This window comes from Crocodylus siamensis, chromosome 2 (assembly GCF_052110815.1).
Source record: "Crocodylus siamensis isolate JL-2025a chromosome 2, ASM5211081v1, whole genome shotgun sequence".
Lineage (NCBI taxonomy): Eukaryota > Metazoa > Chordata > Crocodylia > Crocodylidae > Crocodylus > Crocodylus siamensis.
In genome coordinates this window covers 34,970,037-34,990,155 of record NC_143396.1, presented here as the reverse complement: position 1 = coordinate 34,990,155, position 20,119 = coordinate 34,970,037, and the positions used below count along the sequence as shown (strand labels likewise).

The 20,119-nt window shown below is 39.5% G+C and overlaps 1 protein-coding gene across 8 annotated transcripts in view; it reads right to left on the bottom strand.

Annotated features, from left to right (window-relative positions):
- Positions 1-20,119, bottom strand: part of SLIT2 (slit guidance ligand 2) — a 453,521-nt gene that overhangs the window by 140,709 nt on the left and 292,693 nt on the right. For all 8 annotated transcript variants that reach the window (XM_090035691.1, XM_090035688.1, XM_090035693.1 and 5 more), the window contains 3 exons: positions 18,431-18,502; positions 15,457-15,620; positions 10,352-10,490 (listed from right to left, as the gene is read on the bottom strand). In XM_090035691.1, coding sequence (XP_089891817.1) covers positions 10,352-10,490; positions 15,457-15,620; positions 18,431-18,502 — 375 coding nt within the window. The remainder of the gene's footprint in view (positions 1-10,351; positions 10,491-15,456; positions 15,621-18,430; positions 18,503-20,119) is intronic.

Here is a 20,119-nt window from a genome sequence, read left to right as displayed (position 1 = left end):
TATTAAGCTCTGGGAACGATAGATTAGCACAGAGCAATTATCTGAGGTGGTTGAAGAGGCATGATGTCATAAAACTATCACATTTATCATATAGTTCTCTCTCCATCACAATACATGCTTATATATTATTGATGAAACACAATGCCCAGTTTTGGTATCCAGAATTCAGGAAGGATGTTTATGAACTGGATATGGTTCAGAGAAGAGCTACAATAATGATTAAAATATTAGAAAATATGTCATCGCAAAATACTTAAGGAGCCCAATCTGTTAGGCTTAACAATAAACAGGTTAATAGATTACTTCAGGGGGAGAGAAAAATGAGAACTTGGGGCTCATCCGTCTTATAGAAAAAAGTATATTAAGAAGTTGAAGCTAGGCAATTTTGGATTTGACATGCTTTCCCCTCCCCCCCAGTCTTACTCATTTATAGTTTGACTCCTTGGGAAGCTTGTAATAATATTAGCAGACAGGATTTGCCCAGATTTTCTTAGTATACTCTGGCTTTTATTTAAATGAAAAAAAAACACAATAAATCACTGCTTGCTAGAACACAACAAACTTCATAAAGGCAACACTCCTTATTCCCTAGCTCACCTTTCCCTGGGGTCCTTGAAGTTGTCCATCTGTGTTCAAAAAGGTAAAACTTTCCCCCATTTCACTGGCTCCTGATGCAGGCAGCTTGAGCTGCTGAAAATGGCTAAAGAGACCAAATGCCTCAGTTCTTGCTGTTTTATAACCTTGCAGCCTTTCTGCAAGGTGACTTTGTAGTCAAGGCAACCTTTACTCTGACAAACCTGTTATCTTCAGTAAGAGCCAGAATATTGTCTAGGATATTTATATATGAATACATGAACATCTCCATTTAATGACCCTTCATTGTTAAATCTGTGCTCAACTTTGGAGTTTCAGCCAAGCACAGAACAGAGACAGTAATAGGGTGTACATTCACAATGGAGTTGGCAGGTTGGGAAAGACGCATAGAAAATACTCACAGCCTTACATGGAGTCTTTTAAGTTTAATAGATGAATTTCCCAAATTACCTTACCTTGTTTTGGATAAACTAAATCTATCAAGATTCTTAAGCTTCCCTCTTCATTGCAGGTTTTCCAGACTTCACCCCATACTTGAAGCTCTTTTCAGAAATCTTTCCAATATTTTGACTTACTTTTTAAAGTGTGGGCATCAGAATTGGACACATTACTGCCAAAAAAGTTCTCAGAAAAGTTTGTAGTCCTGCTAGACAGTTTCCTATTTATACAAAAGTAGCCAAGCACCAGTATACAGTCAGTTAGTGATGGGCTTAAGGACGATGAATAAGCAGGGGCGGTGGGATAAGGGGAGGTGGAAGAAGATGAGAACTGGCAAAATGATAATAAAGCCCAGAGGCTTTAGCAAGAAAAAGCAAGAAGGAAGGAATATAAATATGGGAACTGGCAGGGACAGATCAATAAGATTAGCATCTGACAACTGAACTGCTTTCATTTTTTATACAAAACTATTTATCAGAGCAGGTCATCTTTCTCTGACTACAGCAATACAAAAACATATTCTACTGCTAACTTCTTTATTTTACCTTTCCTTCATACCACTATGCTGAGGAATGGGATTTTGTAGACAGGTATTGGATCTTGAGTGTCAACTCATACAAACAAACTAAAAAGTCTTTCAGAAATCAACCTAGACCACAAAGCTTCTTGACCCATTATTTTGAATGAACATCCTGTTACTTACTTTGGGGTATTCCTTTTTAAGTAACTAGTAGGTTTAATAGTACTGCTCCCGGGGTGGTTCCTTCCCATTCTAGGAATTCCCTGTTTGGTCATGTGTAAGGTTGCATCCCATTCAAATGGATCCCAATCAATTTCTAGAAAGCATTCTAAGACTCCCAATGTGGTAGATGGACTGCCATGTGCAACTAAATGGAGGGAAATCAAATGGGAGCCTAGAAGTGCCTTGTGGGTACTGCAAACTTGAAAGGACTCCTTAAAGAAGATTATGAAGTGGGCTTTCTGAGCTTTCCAAAAGAGCCCTAAATTGGAGAGAAAAAGAAATAGGTGCATGGGACATCCCTTATATCTGACGTGAGCTTAATAAGTGGAACTCATTCGATACATTACCCAAGTAAAAAAAAAAATTATGTAAAAAAAGATTTTGGGTCAAACAATAATTGAAAGCCTAAAGGAACATGCTGGAAATACCAACAAAACAGAATTTCTGTGGAAGAAATAATCATTTTTAATCTGCTAAGATTTTGGGGGGCTTAGACATTACAAAAATACTAACTGAGAACCACCTGATATATTTTATCTGGGTTTTCCAAAGCCTAGCTCCTGTACAAGAGGCTATTAGAGAAACATTCCTGTTCTGAAGTAGGAAGTAAAGGCAAGCACCTGAAACTGGCTAAGAATCAAGAAAGCAGCAGTCACATTTCATCATGGCAGATGGTTAACATAGGGATGTTATAACACTATGTACATAATCATTTACATCTTGGGTGTCAAATATACAGCCCATGTACCAAATCATCTGGCACTCAGGGCTTCTCTTCATGGCTGTCAACAGCCAAAGACTTAATGTCACTGCCACTTAACCCCATCTCCACCCCATGGCTGCCAAAGGCACGCTGTCAGTAGGGCCAGCCTCAGGGAATGAACACCACTGTATAGCTAGTGTTTTCGGTAGTAACTAAAATCAGCAGCATTAACCCCCAGCCTGCTGAGCATGCTGGTGGTATTGACTTCTTGGCTGCTGGTACCAACACAGCAGTGTTGGCTGCTATGGCCAGGAGACCTGTGGTCTGGGTCTGGCCCAAGAGAAGCCCTGCAGCCTCAATCCAACCAATGAAACAAGTGAGTTTAACACCCTGGATTTACATACCAAAAAATCCTCTGTGCTAGATCCATCCATGGACTGAGGAAGCCCTCCAGCCCTATGATGTACCTATAGAATAGGGAACGGCCTGCTGAGCTATGTTGTTTTCTGTATAGGTTTCAGGGGGACCTGCAGGAAGACTTAGCCTGGTTTTTTCTCCCCATCCTGAGCAATATGGAAGTTTCTGTCATGCTGTGCACTTACAATGGTACGTGAATGAGATACTAAGGCCTTATGTTAGAGAGATGCATGATTGAATCAAGCTGAATCCCTTCATTCCCCTAATGCTCCAGTAGGCTGTAGACTTTGACAGTGCAGTGCCTACTACTGAAGCATCGTGGCTTTATTATGGGCATACTGAGTTATTTTCTGACACAAAGCCAATATATTCAAGTGGAGTGCAAGTACATACAGAGAAGTTAATTTTAACACTATGATTCAGTTAAATGTATTGCAGACAAGGGACACAGTTCTTCTTTGCAAGCTTTTGGATACAGCCATCCTTCTTTAGGCTGAGGAAACCTAAAAAGGCTGTTTGTACCCAAAATCTTGCAAGGAAGAATTTTTCCAACTATTTTAGTTTGTTTAATAAAAGATACAGGATTTACCTAAAGAACCTTGTCTGTCTATGTCCTTAGACCAACATGGCTACAGCCAATAACCCAGTTAAATGTATTGGCATTTTAATGGAATAAAGAAAAGACATTTCTTCATAGTCTTCTCCCAGCTAAATGTAAAAAGATTTGCAACAAATAATATGGGTGATAGAGCTTCTTTAAAATGGGTTACAAGAATTTCTAGAACTTTCTATTATATGAAAACTTAAATATGGAAACTACATCATGATTTAGAAAAGATATGAACATTGCAGTAGCAAAAGGTAAAAGTGACACAAAATGTTCTAAGTTCTTTGATCATCAAGATCAGAAAACAATGTAAGGATCTTTAGAAGTACTAACAAAGCTAAGTGGACAAGTAGTACAATGTATGGCATTATATATTTAGGTAGAATAATATGATGTACTTCTATACACTACTGGGTTTTAATAAACTGAAATAACAGGAGTAAAAAGCTAGGAATCATTCTGGACAGATCAATAAAACCACACCTATTCCATGTGCCTTGGAAGCAGAAGAAACGAAAATGGAGTATTAAGATGGATAAAAATAGTAATAACTATAATCCTATTATATATATAGACGATTCATTCTCATCTGGAATATCATGTACAGTTTTGGTCACTTCACCTCAAAAAAGATATAAATCAGAACTAGAGGGAGTTCAGAGGCAAGCGATGAAATTGATTAAGGCATGAAAAGAGCGAAGACGATTGAAAAGGATTGGAATGTTTAGTTTGGAAAATATAAGAAAGAGAGACAGATATGATGGAGGTATTCAAAATAATAAACATGAGGTAAACTAAGAAATTCTACTTACCCTCTTTCACACTACACAAATAATAGGACATTTAATTAAATTCAAAACACAGGTATTTAAGAATGGAACCATTTCTTTTATACTTCACATAATTTACCTGTGGAACTCATTAGTCCAAAATATGGTTGAGGTTAGGAATTTACGAAGCTGAAGAATAGTTTGCTTTTCTGCTTATCAGATTATCCTTTCTACTTTATTTCTCTTGTCTGTTGGCTACCTAATAATATTTCTCTCATCCTTTTTTATTTACATATGGAGTTTTATATAGCCCTTTGTGTAATCTGGTATTCAGCCCAAGCTTTGTCTGCTTTTTTCTCAGACCCAAGAAATAATACTTGGTACCCTAAAGTTGCCTATATCTCTCCCAATTACACAGTTTGTCTAATAAAAGGTATCACCCAGAACAATTTTTGCCTCTTACAGAATAGATTATACATTGTTTTTTTTAAAAAAAGAGCTTTTCTTCAGAAATCACAGAAACTCATACTTTCGGAAAAATACAAATATTATTCATGAATGATAAAACTCTTTCTCTTACGGCAGGGGTTTCAAACCCTGGGCCCTGGGGCTCCTCCAGGACTGCATTCAAAGGGTCTGAGGCAGCATGGGTCTGTGTTTGGGCAATATTGCAGGTCCACATTCAGGTGATGGCAGCACTGGGGTAAACAAGGATTGTTTTTCCATAGCCCTTGCTATCTCCTCTCAGACGACCATCAGGTCCCAAGGACCCTGAAGACTTCACTGGGCAATATCCCGCTAACCCTACTGCCATCTTCTGGGAGCCCACTTGACAACTGGCAGGCTGGATGGAACAGTTCTGTGGGCTGTATGTTGGACACCTCTGCCCTACAAGAACAGGGTTTCATAATTTACCACTTAAGACTTTCTAGCACTCTCTACTGAATTAATTGGCCAAGACACTAGACAAGAGAGAACCTTGGCTCCTGGAAGCCATTATACTTAAGATACAATTAACGATCTGACCCTACCCACCACGATGGTCCCCATCCCTATCTGTTTACAAAACACTTATAATCCCTCTCCCATGGGATTCCACATTCCTGCAAACGTAGTATGTCTACTTTTGCCCCATTCAATATTGGCATAATCTTATCCCACCTCTTCCTCAATAACACACTTCTGACATTTATACACAAAGTCATGTACAGCCATTTAAATTTCACACAGGCATTGGTGCTCGGTACTCCACCACCTTGTACCCTTCACATCTGTAGCATATTGCATATTGGCAGTATGTGGCCCAATAACATTCTTGCCCGTACTTGGTACAGAGTTTAGACTGTCCAAAATACATTGTAAACCCTCCATGTGGCCCTATCTGAATTACTGGTAGTAAATGAATTATCCTACCAAGGCTTCTCCCATCCAGCCTCATTACCACCGGAGCTCTCCACAATCCCGTCCATATACCATGTTTATCATGTATCTTCTCAACATACATAACTTTTTGTACATAATACTCTAACCCAGGGGTTCCAGCCCTTTTTAGGCTGAGGACCAGCAAACTGCAGACTGGAAGCGACTGCGGACCGGCAAACCGAGGACCAGCAGTGACCGGCATACTGTGGGCAGGTAGCCAACTCTTTCTTATACTCAGTCTAAAAAAAGGTTGGCTGCCAGTTCACAGTATGTTCGTCACTTCTAGTCCACGGTTTGCCAGTCTGCAGTTTGCTGGTCCACCGTCACTTCTGGTTCGGTACCCAGCCCTCCTGTGGACTGGCAGCCAACCCTTTGCGGTCCAGCACCAGGCTGCTGCCTGGGGGTTGCGAATCGCTACTCTAACCATTTCTTTTTCTCCCCCATCACAGGCATATCCATGTACATTTGAATAATTATTGTCCTTTTTCTTGTCTTTTCTCCCTCAATAAAATGTAGCAGTTCTTCAATTCATCTCTCTCACCTACTGCCTCATATGTCTTCAAAAAATCCTCATAACCGTCTTGGCTCCAATACAAAATTTCCCAAGACTTCTGGTTAGGAAAGGTGACCAGGTTGTTCAAATGTTCTGCTTTAACATCCAAAACTTCAAATAATATTTTTCTAAAAATTAATATCTAGTCATTGTCTGAATTCTCTGTTGTCCTTCCCCTGTTACTACTGCTCTTATTCTAAGACATAGATTACCTGTTGCTCCATCTCTCACTTCCTTCCACCTTTTTTCTCTTTGCAGATCTGGTTTATTCTACTGACTACTCTTCCTTTTCCCTTCAATTACTGTTTCATTCCTCATTTCTCCCTTCTGACCTCCTCTCCTCATTTTCTCCTGTTCTTCCTTCTGACTGGACTCTTCCCTCATTGCTTTCTTCATTCAAGCCTCCTCCCACACCAGTAATCCCAGTATACCTTTCTTTCTTACATTCTTTCATCCATTCCTCCCCACCTTTGTCCATCCTCCATCAGACTCTCGATCTTTGCTTCTGCTCTCCAATTGGTTTATCATCTTTTGGTCAACTTCCTGTTTCATAACTGTCACTCTCATCTCCAACACTGTTGCTAATGCTGTTCCAGGATCCACAAACTTCTCCTCCTATTCCATCCCAATACTCTGTCACTAGCCCCACCACAGCACTTCTGGGATCAAGCTAAGCAGTAGGCCTCCACCACCAGTGGCATGGCTTTGCGGTCTACACTTGATCTTAGCCAAAGATGGCCACGAAGCCATGCCACTGATAGGAACTGACCCCAAAGACAGGTTAAGGCAGCCCAGCCAAGTAAGATATATGGTAGTGCCCACTGTGCTCAGTCCCCCTAAGCATCAACTCTTTTTCAAGTCATGGTGAGCCCTTATCTTGCATACATTTTTACTCTGTTCACTCCCACAACTGAAATACAACTTTTTTTCCATTTCCAATTATTCCTGTTTCTGTACCAGCTTTGAATGTCTGGAAAACATCACTAAATGGTGCCCCAAACAGTTCACTGGAAACCCTTCTGCTTCCCCCACCCTCAGCCTGTTGCACAGGGTTAGTATGGCCCTGCCCTCCATGACATGGAGCCAGATTAGACTGTCCTGCACCTCTTTTGCATGTGCATTTTTGGAGGATCCAAGGAATCATGAGAAGAACATCTGGTTCCAGTCATGAGTGGTGGGGGGCAATTAGTACCTAGATCATTTGGTGGGGATGGGGGTATCTGGATTACACACACATACTAAGCGATGCTGAAGTGTGGAGTCACCATGACTTGAAATGCTGTTGACTCTGTTGGGACCTGCCCAGACCAATGAGCTAAATCAAAAGCCTTTTAGCTTTGAACTATTTTTATGCATTGCTTCTTGGCCATACATGAGCCAAGATCAAGTGTCACCACTGCACTGGTCCGGTACCTGAGTCAAAATGGATTTAAATAGCATTGTGTGGTAGAGGGTGCACCCCTGTCCAAATGCACTGTGGACAGGATGCCAGCTTCCAGTGGGAAGATCTTGACTACATGGCTACTTTATGGAAATGGGGCGCTCCTCCCTAGCTTGCTCCTGTGGCCATTGGCTGAGGGCAAGCAGGACTCAGGGGCATCTGAACCCCAATCCTTCAGGCTTGGGCCTGCACACAGGATGCCTGCTGAAAGATTTGGAAGCATCTGAAACCCTAAGATGAAAAGTCTGGGGTGGAGGATACTTGCTGGTTGCAGAACCACACATGGTGTTTGAATGATTGAGCTTTGCTTAATCAAAAGGATTTGGAACTAATCTGGCTAATTTGAACTGGAACACAAAAAAAAAATTCCCCCGAAAATTGTTTTTTAAATATATATATGTATGTGTATTAGGTAAAAAAGAGCTGCTTGAAAGTGTGTTTATGGATTACCTCTGCTAAAACTTGAAGCATTTTCAAAAAGTAAAATACTTTATGAATTCTGGATGAACAAAGTCTATGTGTACCCATAGTAATTTGCCTATGTGCAACTGACTATATGCATGTTTATTTCAAAGTCAGTATTTTCAAATGTCCTCTTCCTTTTATGTGCTTAGGGACAGGAGCGTCTGATAGTAAGGGGGAGGAGAGGCTGTAGGGAAAAGGAGTTGGGGGGGCAGAAGGCAGGGAGGGCCACTTGAACCTTCCGGATTTATTTTCCCTTCTGTACCAGTGGATGAGGGACAAATTCAAGGCAAACCTCCAATAATTAGATTCTATAACTGGAAAGTTATAACTAATACATTTTCCATATAGATAATCTAATTATTGTACAGTTCTTATATATTCAGGGTCATCTTATACGTGAGTAAATATGGTGCTTTCATTACTTTAATTGCCTATACAGAGTCATTATTTAAATACTGTGTTATATTTTTTAAACCAACAACAAAACAGTACCTATATTATATGCATGTAAACTAGAGAAGTTCTAAAATCACAGAAAAGTAGGGCTAGAAGGGAACACAGGAAATCATCTAGTTTAACTCCCTGATCATTGCAGGATCATTTAAACCATCCCAAGACAATCTAAAATGTTCTTAAAAATTCCGAGGATAGAGAGTCCACAATCACTCAATACTTAACTACCTTTATAGGAGATGGCTTTTCCTAATAGCCAATCTAAACTTCCCTTGCTGTAGTTTAAGAGCCCATCTTGTTCCCTGAGACTACAGAGAATAGACTATCACTATACTCTTTACAGACACCCTTCACGTACTTTGAAGATTGTTATCAAATACTCCTCAGTCTTTTCTTCTCCAGACTATATAATCCTGATTGTTCCAATGTACTATCCTTGTAAATCATATTTCCTTGACCTGTAATATTTTTGTTGTCCACCACTGAATTCTATTTAATTTACCCAAGTGTAATGCCCCAAACTAGACACAATACTCCAAGGGCGGCCTCATCAGTTCCAAATATTCCTTGACTTGCAAACAACACAACAGCACTTTTATTAATACAAATCAGCCTATTGATTTTTTTTTATTCATTTGGTTTTTTTGTTTGTGTATTTTGCAACAAGAGCACACTGTGTGTTTATTTTCATTTTATCATAAACTATCAGCCCTGGGCTGGTTTCTGTGGTAACTGCAGTTTAGCCAGTCATTTCCAAGTCTGTATTTGGGCGTGCAGTTGTTACATCCTTGCACTTATCCTTACTGAATTTCATTCATTTAATTTAGGACCATTTCTCCAGTTCATCAAGGTCATTCTGAATCCTAATCTGAAATCCTATCAAAGCCTCTGCAACACTGCTCAAATAGGTGCCATCTGTAAATTTACATTTTTACATTTTTAGATTACTTATGAGGTACTAATATACAGGAAAAAATCTTGCCTTCATTTGTACTTGTGACTATCCAAGGAAGAGACTAGGTTTTATTGGATATGAATTACAGCAGAATTTTCTTGTCTAGATACAAGACATAAAATGGGAATATTTTCATTGTGTGTAAACAATGTGAAAAGGGAGATTCAACGTATAGTGCTATTGGCCAAGAGCTAGAAGCAGCTGGATGTTCCATAAATATTGACATTATATACGAAAAGTTAAGCCACTCTCTACTTACATATCCTCTACTTCTTCCCCAATATTACAACCAAAAAGATTGCATTTCAGACCTCTTCCCATAACCCTATCTCTACCTTCTGAACCTGCTTTTCTTCAAATACCACTTAGGAAGGCTTACTGGTTAGGGATGTTTTGCGAGGGGTGTGTTTCACGGGAACAGGTGGTAAGAAGTGATTGAAGGCTAGCAACTCCATGGGGAAAAGTTAAGGCCATGGCATGTGATCAGTGCTGAAAGACCAGAGAGAAAAGCCCTAAACTTTTAATGCCCCACTTAAAGCCCATTTCTAAACTGAACATTAACTGTAAAGCTCTGATTAGTACTCTGGAATTAAATTACAACTGAAAATATAAGGCCATAATACATATTTTCCACATTACAGTCTTAAATATGATTGATATTTCTGAAAGGCAATACATATTAAAAATAACCAACTTACATCATACATTAACAGCAATAAGTGTAAGTGTATAAATGGAAAAGATATATATATATTTATACAATTTAATGGCAAGAAAACAAGATTACATACATTTCAGTAATGGTTTCTGGAAGATTGGTTGGGATATCAGTAAGGCCTTTCCCCCGACAGTCCACAATGTTGTTACTACAGGTACATGCAGTGGGACAATGCAAAACACTGCAGGAGGGAGCCATAAAAGACTGATGACCTGGAACACAGAACAGATTGCTGCTTTTAAAACTACAGCATACTATCAAATAGAAGTCCAGCTCATCCTAATAGCAAATTACATTCTTTTTCTCTCTTTTTATGAAGACCAGGAATAATTCTTAGAACAAACATGGCACGAAAACAGACATAATGAGTTAATTTATTAAAACATCTAAATAATGCGTACACTTTTAAGCAACATTAACAATATTAAAGAAATCAGATTAATTGCTTTAGTTCTTGAGTTCATTTTTTAGCTTCGCTAATAGCACATGTTCAAAATCAGTTTGCTGCTTTAAAATAACTGGATAAAACATTATGTACTGAAGATACTGTACAATATTAACTTAGATTTTCAAATGTAAAATTACTTTATTTTTAAACCATATTATATAAAAATATTGTTAATGGTAATGAACAAACTGTGCTACCAGAAACAGACATGCCTAATTAGCTTGGTATATTCTATTGTGCAACCACACAATACAAAATTTCTTTTAATATAGGTATACCTGTTATGTTTTTTCATTTTTTTCCTCAAAACTATGCGCTTTTTTTAACTCCGGAACTCAGAGACACCTTGGATAAAATTGTGAAGTTATGCTTCAGTGAGGTTATATATTTGTTATTCCAGATGAAAAAAAAGGAAGAAACCTTTCTAACACATCTTAATTTACGTCGTTGGAATTAAATAAGTAAATATTTTTCTAAGTTCTTTGTGCTATCTTTTATCAAGTGACCATGTGTGTTCACTGCATTTAAGCTGAATAATTTCAGAGTCAGAAAAATAGATCAAAGTATGATTTATGTGCACTGTTAAAAATGTATAAATGGCACGTTCTCTAGTATAGCCAGTAAATCTAATTACTGTAGCTATTCAAATTCAGGATGGCAAAATATTTTCTTTGCCTTCCCTTTTTGTTTAAAACAAAATAATATAAATCTGTTAAAACATTCCTGACCTACTTTTGTATCACAGATCTAAATTTGAAGATCTCCATGTCTATTGTATAATGTTATACTGTAACCTAGAGTCCTTGGTTGTAGCTGTGTTGGTCTAAGGACATAGGCAGACAAAGTTCTTTGGGTAAATGTGGCATCTTTTATTAGACCAACTAAATAGTTGGAAAAAATATTCCTTGCAAGCTTTTGGGTACAGACACTTCAGGCACGGGGAAAGTTCGCTGTTGCTTTATGTGTTCTCCTGAGTGAAATGGAAACCACTATGCAAAATGCAGGTCTGTGGAAATGCAAGTACGTAGCAGTGAGGATCAAAGACCCTGAGAGAAAGCAGGTGTGAGACAAGTAGCTGGAGTGGCAAGGGCAAGGTGCAGAGGAGGGGAGAAGGAGAGGGGGAATTTGAAGTGGTAATAGAAAGTGGTATAATGCAGACAGGTTACCTGAGGTTATTGGATGTCAGGCAGGTTATCATGTGCCATAAATTCAATGTCTATATTTAGTCCATGATTTTTTGTATCCAGTTGATTTATGAAGTAAAGTTCATAGGCTTGTCTACAAAAGGTGTTTTTTAAATTCCCTTTAAGGATTAGAACTGAGAGATAGGGGAGAGATTTGTTATCTTCTGAGAAGTGTGCACCTACAAGTAGTTGGGTATTTTTGTCTTTGATAGACTTTTGGTGTGAGTTCATTCTGGTGCACAGTTTTTGTTTGGTTTTTCCTACATACTTTCCATCTGGGCATGTAGTGCACTGGATGAGATATATATGACATTTCTGAAGGTGCGGGTGTAAGATCCAAGATCCACTTCAAATCCACCCCACTCTCCCACTCCACCCCAACTACCTTTCTTGCAGGGCCTTTGATCCCTGCTATACATTTGCATGTCCACAAACCTGCATTTTGCATAATGACTTCCATTTCACCCTGGAGAGCACACAAAATGACAAATAATTTTCTCTGTGTCCAAAGAAGGGTGTTTGTACCCAAAAGCTTGCAAAGAAAAATTGTTCCAACTACAGTAAAATTCCTGTTATCCAGCATTCTACTAGCTGAAATACTCTATTAACACACCACCACATGCAACTGTCCTGTGCTGCTGCCATCCCCGACCCCGTACTATTGCCACTGTGTGTAAGCCCCACCAGTATTTTCAGATATCTGGAATTTTTACATAACCACTACCTGGAATTCCCCACTCATGCTGGATAGCAGAGATTTTACTGTATTCAGTTGATCTAATTAAAGATACCACATTTACCCAAATAACCTTGTCTGCATACTGTAACCTAGAAACTTTAACACGCTAAAATAGATAAGCTTGATGTAACTAGCTGTTGTGCATACTCAGTACTTGATATATAGTTGTTCCATTTCCTAAATTATACTATGAAGAATATTAGCCTCCTGGGACAGCAGTTTTTAATGTTTAAAATTTAGAGGCAAGTAAGATGTACATGAGAGCAAAAAGGAGCCAAAACTAACATAGTATATATATTTTATTATTTTTAAGATCTTAAATTGTATTCAAACTTAGTAAATAAAAATAAACTAGTGAAGAGATGAGAAACACATACTGATTTTCCCTCCCCAAAACAATATTTTAACAAGAAAGCTAATATCTCCTATAACAGGGAAAATGAGAATATTCACCGATATCTGCTTAAAGCCAAATTTAATTTTCAGGTGGTATATATGATTCTTGTTGGGATCCCCTTATCTAAATACAAAGGCAATTTTTTTTGAGCCAGTAGACATTAGACTCAGGATGGTAATGAAAGAACTAACTCTTAATTTTATAGACAGGTTAACATGAGCAAATCCCTGCTCCGGTACAAAATTTCACTGAGGTCAGTGGGGTCCTGTCTGGCCACAGAAGTCCCTCAGGACAGAAAAGACCTTCACAGTGGATGCATCTACATATTCATTTGATTTGGGATCAGTTTACTCATGGGTAAACCACTCATGAGTAAATGCTCCTAGGCAGGCATCTACATATGAAAGGAAGCTGGAGCAGATTTGTTACTAATGACAGCAAACTACTGCTACTTCCCAGGGCCCTGCAATGAGCCCTTGCTCCCACCAGGGGGAGATCTAGGATCTCCCTGGGTGATAGCCATGGGGCTGGCAAAGAGCATTGGGCCAGGAGCCCTGTCCCTGAGGGCTGCCTGCTGCTGGGGTGGAACCAATCTTCCCTTACCACAGCAGCAGAGAGTTCTTGGCCTGGCTCCATGATCAGGGGAGTTGGAAAGAGCTGCGGGGGAAGAGGAGGTCTTAGTTCCTGCCTCAATACGCTGGTGGGGCAGCTAGCTTGTTGCTATCTGGCCCACTGGCAGATCAGGGCACGGGGCTGGGACCTACCTCACCCCTGAAACTCTTTCCAAGCTCCATGCCTTGATCACTGAATTGGGGCATGGGGCTGACCAGGATAGTTCGCAGCCCCTGCCCCAAACACAGGGTGGAAGCTGGGAAGCCTGTTCCCCACTTAGCTCCACAAGCACACAGCTGGGCAAGCAACGTTTCCCATACGCCGTGGAGAGCTGCTGCTGTGAGCTCCCGGCTGGCAGGGTCTGGAGAGCCTGTTCTCTGCCCACACCTCGGTGGGGAACAAGCACTCCAGAGCCATGTGGACCTGAGCAGGGAACTAGTTTACCACCCTGTTCTCTGACCAGATCTGCACTCATGGAGCTGGACAAGGAACAGGCTCCCCAGCCTGCACTATTAGGGAACTTCCAGTGCCAGCTTCACACCAAGAGGCTAGTGCTGGGAGACCCTCATTTCCCAGCCCAAGCTCAATGGTCATGGGCTGGGAGACCCTTATCTCACAGCAACAGCTCTGTGACCATGAGGCTAGCACTGGGAGACCTTTATCTCCAAGCCTTTATGTTTATAAGGATCTCCCAGCCTCTCTGATCACAATGGCAGAACAGGGGCTGGGAAATAAGTATCCCCCAGCTCCCAATCCCTAATCATGATCTTGGTGGAGGGGGCTTGGAGCTTCCTGCTGCTGGGACAGGGGGACTTAGTCCCTATCCAGGCTCTGGTGGCAGAGCCTGCACTGGCAGCAGGCAGTTCCTAGCGTCAGGGAGTAATCTCACCCGCTGGTGGACAGGTGACCCAGAGTAGATTTCCTCCTGGTCAGTCATCTACATGAGTGCTACTCCACTGTTACTAATCTCGAGTAAATTTGCTACTTACATTTGCAGGTAGCAAATTTACTCGTGATTAGCGAGATTTACTGCATAGTAAGCATATGCATATGGAGACATACTTGCTTACTTCACAGTAAACTACACTACTGTGCAGTTAAGCGTCTTGTGTAGACGCTCCCAGTAAGTCTAAATATAAGCTGGACATATGCAAGTATCTAGATGTCTTCAGAAAGTCTGAAACATTAGCCAAAGTTTACATATACATTTCAATCTGAGCATAAAAAAGGAGAAAAAAACATTAACTTGCCTTCTTCCTCATCTAGAAGATATGAAGAAAGGGAAAAATTGAACAGAGAAAAAAGTGATTAGTAATGAACTGTTAGTAATGTCAATATTCATGACAGAAAACAACCAGATGTGCTAAAGCAGACAAAAGTCATTCTACAATTATTTTGGGAGTACAGAGATAAGGAAAATTACAGCAAATACTGAAGAAAGGGAAAAATGAGCTCATCCAGTTAAAAGTCATTTCATAAAAATAGTTGCCTCAGTGTCTCAGATTGAATGCTTAGATTTTATTTTTCAGGTAGCTCCATCCCAAATAATTTGATTTTTGGAAGGATGTGCGTATAGTTTACATACATATCATTTCCCAAAGTACAAAACGTCACAAACACTCATACTGGAGTCACAAATATTTCCAAATTAACTGAACAGATTTTTAAACAATGTATTTGGACTTAGAAGATCTGAAATTCAGAAAGATATTTTACAGTGTACATCATTAGCAGCCTCCATTAAGATGGTTTTAAATGTTCGTTAAGACAAAGCACCAACAGAATATGTAATTCTTACCACTGCAGACAAATTCTCTTTTTTGAACTTCTGCTACATTGTGTCCTCTCAGGTGGGATGGGCCCATGCACTGAGTGTAGAGCCCAACCCGGGGACGCTGACGCAGCCAATCAGACAGCCAGGCCAGGTGGCAATCACAGTAGAGGTTGTTGGAGTGGAGTCGACTGCATGAAAGGAAACAATCACCATGTTTAAATTAGAAAAACTAAACAGAAAAACTAAAACAAAAGTAACTTGAGTGAAAGCATTAAGTGAACATGAAGGATTTACTTTTATGAACCCCTTAAATGAGGGGTTAATCTTTTAAAATTTTTATTTGATGTTTGAGAGTTTTGTAGCTTTATTAACCTTTAAGTAGCAAAAAAAAGTCTTTTTAGGTTTTAGCCAATTAGTTTAATGAAAACCTAAGTTTGCTAACATAAAACTGAGTATCTACAGCTTCTTGTTTCTTCCCTGAAAGAGAAAAGCAAATACACAATGACTTCAAAAAGCCTTGGAATCCCTTAGCTCAGATCTGTGCAAAAGGCAAGTAAGACAAAAATATCTGAAGTAAATTGTCCTATAATAATAATATACTGACAGAAAAAAAATTAATAAGAGATTTGGCTTCCAGTTAGAGATATCAGTAAGTCTGGTCATTATTAGTCTCTATAGAAACTGCTTGCAAAATCCTTTTAGCAGGTCATATTCATTTTCTGCTGAACAAGACAGAATAATAATTCGATATAAAACACCTTCTTTCACATCCCCTTTCTGATTTCCTCTCTTTTTTTAATCACAGAAAAGGGGATTAACTGCTTTTGGCTCCTAGGGACCCATACTCAAAGCAATGTCTGAAATTAAAAGACCAAATGGCAGGGAGTGAAGGAATTAAGTAAGTTGCCTCTCTGTTGGCAGAGACCCACACAAGATCATGGCTCCTTGCCAAGTGGCAAAAAGCAATTTGCCATTGATAAAATACCAGACAAATGTATTCACTAAATTAGGTAATTTACTTCTGCCTGGCTTTTATGTTTTCTCAAACTAAGAAAAAGGACATCCAAAGTTATAAATCAAATCTTTGCTCCCTGAATCATCCATGACAGAGTAATGTCATTTTAGCCCTTTTTAGCTGACGTGCTCAGTCCTAACTAAATAACTGTAATGGATATGAAAAAAATTAGAACTCACTCAAGACAGCCAATTTATCCACTAAAAACTGCATTTAAGTAGCATTAAAGATGTAGAGCTGCCCCACAAGAACAAGATGATTTAACTGATTTTGTATTTCTATTCATAAAGAAGAAATTAAAGTTAGCATATTGTCCTCAGCTCATTTTACTATGTTTGGGTATTGTGGCAAATACAGCACACAAAATGAGTCACAATTCAAGAGCCATACATGGCCACTAGCAGTTAAGGAAAAAAGGTCTGATTCTTCATTCACACCTGTGCAAACAAGGAATATTTCCACTGAGATCAATGTAGTTAGTCCTCACAAAATGGTAAATGAAATAAGAATTAATACAGGAGTGATACATCTCTTTTTCTGCATTCTCCACTGGCGGTTTATTATTACAGCTGACTATCACAGTTATATAATACATGGTACCATGGACTAACTTTCTTCTGTTCATACGTTTTGAAAGAGCAAAAATTTCACAAAAATTGTAGGAAAGTCAGAAAGGCTGAACAACATGACTCACAAAAGTTTGTTGTATTAATCTTGTTTGTACTTAAATATTTGAATATGGATTAACCAAATATTTAAGTAATATAAACACACTGACGTATTCCAGTGCACAACACTAAACAGGCTAGTGGGAGTCCACAGACTAGTTTAAGTAGTAAGATAGGACTCAATCCTGAAAAGAAGGAATGCAAGATATTTTATATCTTTACATGACCTGTCCTATCAATTTCATAACTCTTACTTAACTACAGAGGACCTCAATACATACACAAACTTGTCAACATTAAAGTTTTTTAAACATCAAGGCCATTCTAACACATGCTGACTGAGCTGCAGCTTTAGATTATTTTTCAAGCAAACATCCCATTTATCTTTAATTTCTCCATCTTCCACTTCAGTGGGAGTTCTGCTTGGGAAAACACCTCTGGGTCAGGCCCTTACATAGATATCTATTTTTGTTTTTGCTTTTTAATCTAATTTGCATCTCTTTAAATAGCCCTTCTCAATTTTTATATAAACCCATGAAAAAAATTTAAAAAATGAATAAACTAAGCCAGCACTTTTTCAAACAGTCCTTTTGTTTTATTCTAGTAGCTTGAAGCATACTTTTATGTTTAAGTCATAACCTCTAAAAATGGGGGCCTGAATGTAAATGCTGGCACAGCCTTAATTATAACAGCACTACCGGATGATGCTATAATTTTATGTTACAAAGAATGTTGGAGAACCAGTTTAGTTTAATTAGGTCTGCTAGCAGTTCAGTAATAAAGCATAAAGATTTCCCATTTATCACATCTGACAGCCAATCAAAGATCCTTGCATGTTCTTAAATGAAATGTGACCCATCCAACAGCTCAAAGTAAAACAATTTTTTGACTTTCAAAAAAGCATCCATTTATTAGATGAAGTGTTCTGGGCAGGACAGTCTCTTGCACTCAGCTTCTCTAGAGGGTGAAGCTGATGTGAAAGTTATTTGTAACAGGGACTGAATATTGGGGCAGCCATGGAGACTGCATTTCCAATGCTCTAAATACCCTCCATAAAGAGACTGTAGCTGCTATTTTATGTCTTGAACTTACCATGAAGGTTTGTTAATTTGACCTGCCAGATCCATCTGCAGTGCATCTGTTCAAGCCTATATACCGCTGCATATCAATTTAGAGATTTTTCACTTTCTCTTTTATTTTCCATGACTCTGAGTCATCTACTTTGTTTTATAGAAGACAAGTAAAAGTGTGTGGAAATTGTTGTACATACACTAGAGTAATAGAAATGGCAACCATTTCCAACAGGGCTACTTACAAGGTTCTGAGTTTGGGCATGTGGTTGAAACTTGCCACTGATAATCGTGTGATGTTGTTGTTGTTGAGAGTGCTACAACATATAAAAAAGAACAAAGTCAGCTTGCTACAGTTATTAGTAATGCAGATATTGTCCAACAGTTTCTGAAGAAAATCTGATGTTATTAATGTCCATCTGATGTTTGTCATTTAATACGACCTGGGACTCCACAAAAACTGCTTAGAAGGAGTTACTACAAATGCTGAGAAAACTTATGGAAACAAAGCTGGAAATAACATTCTGGCATAAAAAAGAAGGATTTGGTAGCAGGATATTCAGAGGCTGGGGGAGTGGAAGGCAGTCATACTTGCCATGGCCAGGTTCTCTGCACTCGGCAGCAGCTACTATTGCTGCAGCTGGGGGCCAGTCTCGCTGTATGCCAGCTGTACACTACCTGCAGTAGCCCCGCAGCATGTGTCCTCAGGAGCTGCCAGTATGGTGCCCTTTCTAAATCAGAAGCTGGGGCTGTTTATCTGCCTCTATATTCTACTGAATACATTCTTAGAGACCTTGAATTTCATTCTCTGGAAGCGTAGGACCCACGTTTTGTAACTTTGAGGACAAGAGCCACCTATTTGTCATGGCTTTTTCTGGGAAGACCAACTCTACAGCTGATGGACAATGTAGGGCCTAGAGTTGGGAACTGTCATTTAGCCCTAGGTAGGTTATAGATGGTTTGTTTTGTATAAGACCTTTTGGATTCTTAATATTTTACCGAAAGTGTTATACACATGTTGGTTCTGGGTATGACTGTAAACTGCATCTGACAGCAGAGCTTGGTGGCAATGTGGAAGGGCTATTCATGGCGGGGTAGCTCCTATAAAATACCATAATGTTGCAACCTCCAGAGTACAACAAGTATAGGGTGCCTCAAAACCCTAGCCCTCCTACCTCTTGGGTCTCCTTGGTTGAAGAAAGGCTAAGGGACATCACCCTGGCAGGAACACACCCTTGCTGAGGTGTTAGACAGTCAGCAGCAGTGTTGTCCTTTGCTCTCTGGCAGAAGCTACAACTATCGAGGTACTGAGGGCATTTGTCCATGTGCTCCAGGTGTGGTGGTGGGGGCAGGGAGCACTTTAATTAGAGGAGCTCCAAGAGCCGCCCTAATTAAAGCGACTGCAGTGTCTCATGTATCAGTGTCCCTGTGCTTTAAAATGGCAGTGGGGACACATTAACCAAACTTGTCAAATGAGCTTTAGTTAAAGTGCCCCCACCACCATTCTGAAGTGTGGGAATGCTGATACACAAGATGCAGAGGCTGGGTGGAGCATGCTAATTTGCACCATCCAGCAGACTCTTTTTATCTAATCTCCGCTGACATTACACACATTGGAGCAGTCTCTTCGCACATCTAGACACCCTGAAAGTCTGGACTCAAATTCTTGGAGCCTTCGGATTCTGTCTCAGTAGTCTAAAGGGCAGAGGGAGATGTGAAGGCTTGGGTACCTTCCACTCCTCCATATTCTTGCCTAGGTGTACACATCAAAGGTACACCTGGTTACTAGACCTCTTACATGTACACCATGATCTAGAGGATTAACGGTGGCACACTATATATACATTGTGCAATATACCATAAAGTTGGGATAGGCAGTGTGGACATAGCTAAGTAAATAAATGCTTGGTTATCTATGACTTTTCCTATACAGC